The sequence below is a fragment of the Berghia stephanieae genome, chromosome 11 (assembly GCF_034508935.2).
Source record: "Berghia stephanieae isolate SIO BIC M18660-M18661 chromosome 11, UCSD_Bste_1.3, whole genome shotgun sequence".
Classification (NCBI taxonomy): domain Eukaryota; kingdom Metazoa; phylum Mollusca; class Gastropoda; order Nudibranchia; family Aeolidiidae; genus Berghia; species Berghia stephanieae.
The window spans coordinates 28,174,577-28,175,359 of record NC_088370.1 but is presented as its reverse complement, the minus strand read 5'-3'; the positions used below and the strand labels follow the sequence as shown (position 1 = coordinate 28,175,359).

General features: G+C 39.6%; 1 protein-coding gene across 1 annotated transcript in view; it reads left to right on the top strand.

Annotated features, from left to right (window-relative positions):
- Positions 1 to 649: 649 nt before the first annotated feature.
- The window catches only part of LOC144956381 (uncharacterized), a 6,926-nt gene continuing 6,792 nt past the window's right edge, over positions 650 to 783 (top strand). The window contains exon 1 of the mRNA XM_078886879.1: positions 650 to 783. This exon is cut by the window's right edge and continues 7 nt beyond it. Coding sequence (XP_078743005.1) covers positions 650 to 783 — 134 coding nt within the window.

Sequence of the window (783 nt, the reverse complement as noted above, 5' to 3'; positions counted from 1 at the left end):
TGCAGGGCCAAGTGAGTTGTCGTTAGTAGTGCTCAAGGAAACAAGTGGTCCCATTGGTTGAACTATTGAATACAACTCACGATTTGTTTTCTTTTGGGGCAGCTGCCATGATAGGGCGCTATCGTGGCTTTACAGCATTCTTGAAAGAGACTTTATCAGTACATTGTGTGATTCACAGACAACACTTTGTGGTTAAAAATCTTACCCAGTCATTGCATGAAGAGTTAAAAGCGCCAATTCACGCCTTTTCAAACATCTATGCGTGGAGAATGACAAGGAGTTCAATAATTTTACTGCTCCACACAGAAGTTTGACGGCTCGCTAAAGGGAACTGTCTTGCTCAATTATTTGCAGTGTTCAACTCCGTTGTCGAGTTTTTACAGTCAATCAATGGGCATGATCTATATTAACTTTCCATGTGCTCAAGGTCATTGGTCACATTGCAAAATGTGCTCAAAGTGACCCACTTAGTGAAAAGTTTTCACAGCTTTTTAAATACCCAACATCACGATTGGTCACTTGATTCAGCTTGACACATGGTTATGTTTATAACATTTGTAAACAAAGCAGCGTGTTTCCATTTGTTAAGAAATATCCAATCGTTGGACAGCAACAAATCATGTGATTGATGACCTGCTTTTACGAAAACATGAATATAGATCGCTCCCATTCTCCAATCGCCGACCAGCTGAATGAAATCAAAGACAACGTAACTTACCTTTCTGATGTCTACGAAAAATTCAACGAACTGAACCTACAGTTACAAGGTAATGACATCAACAT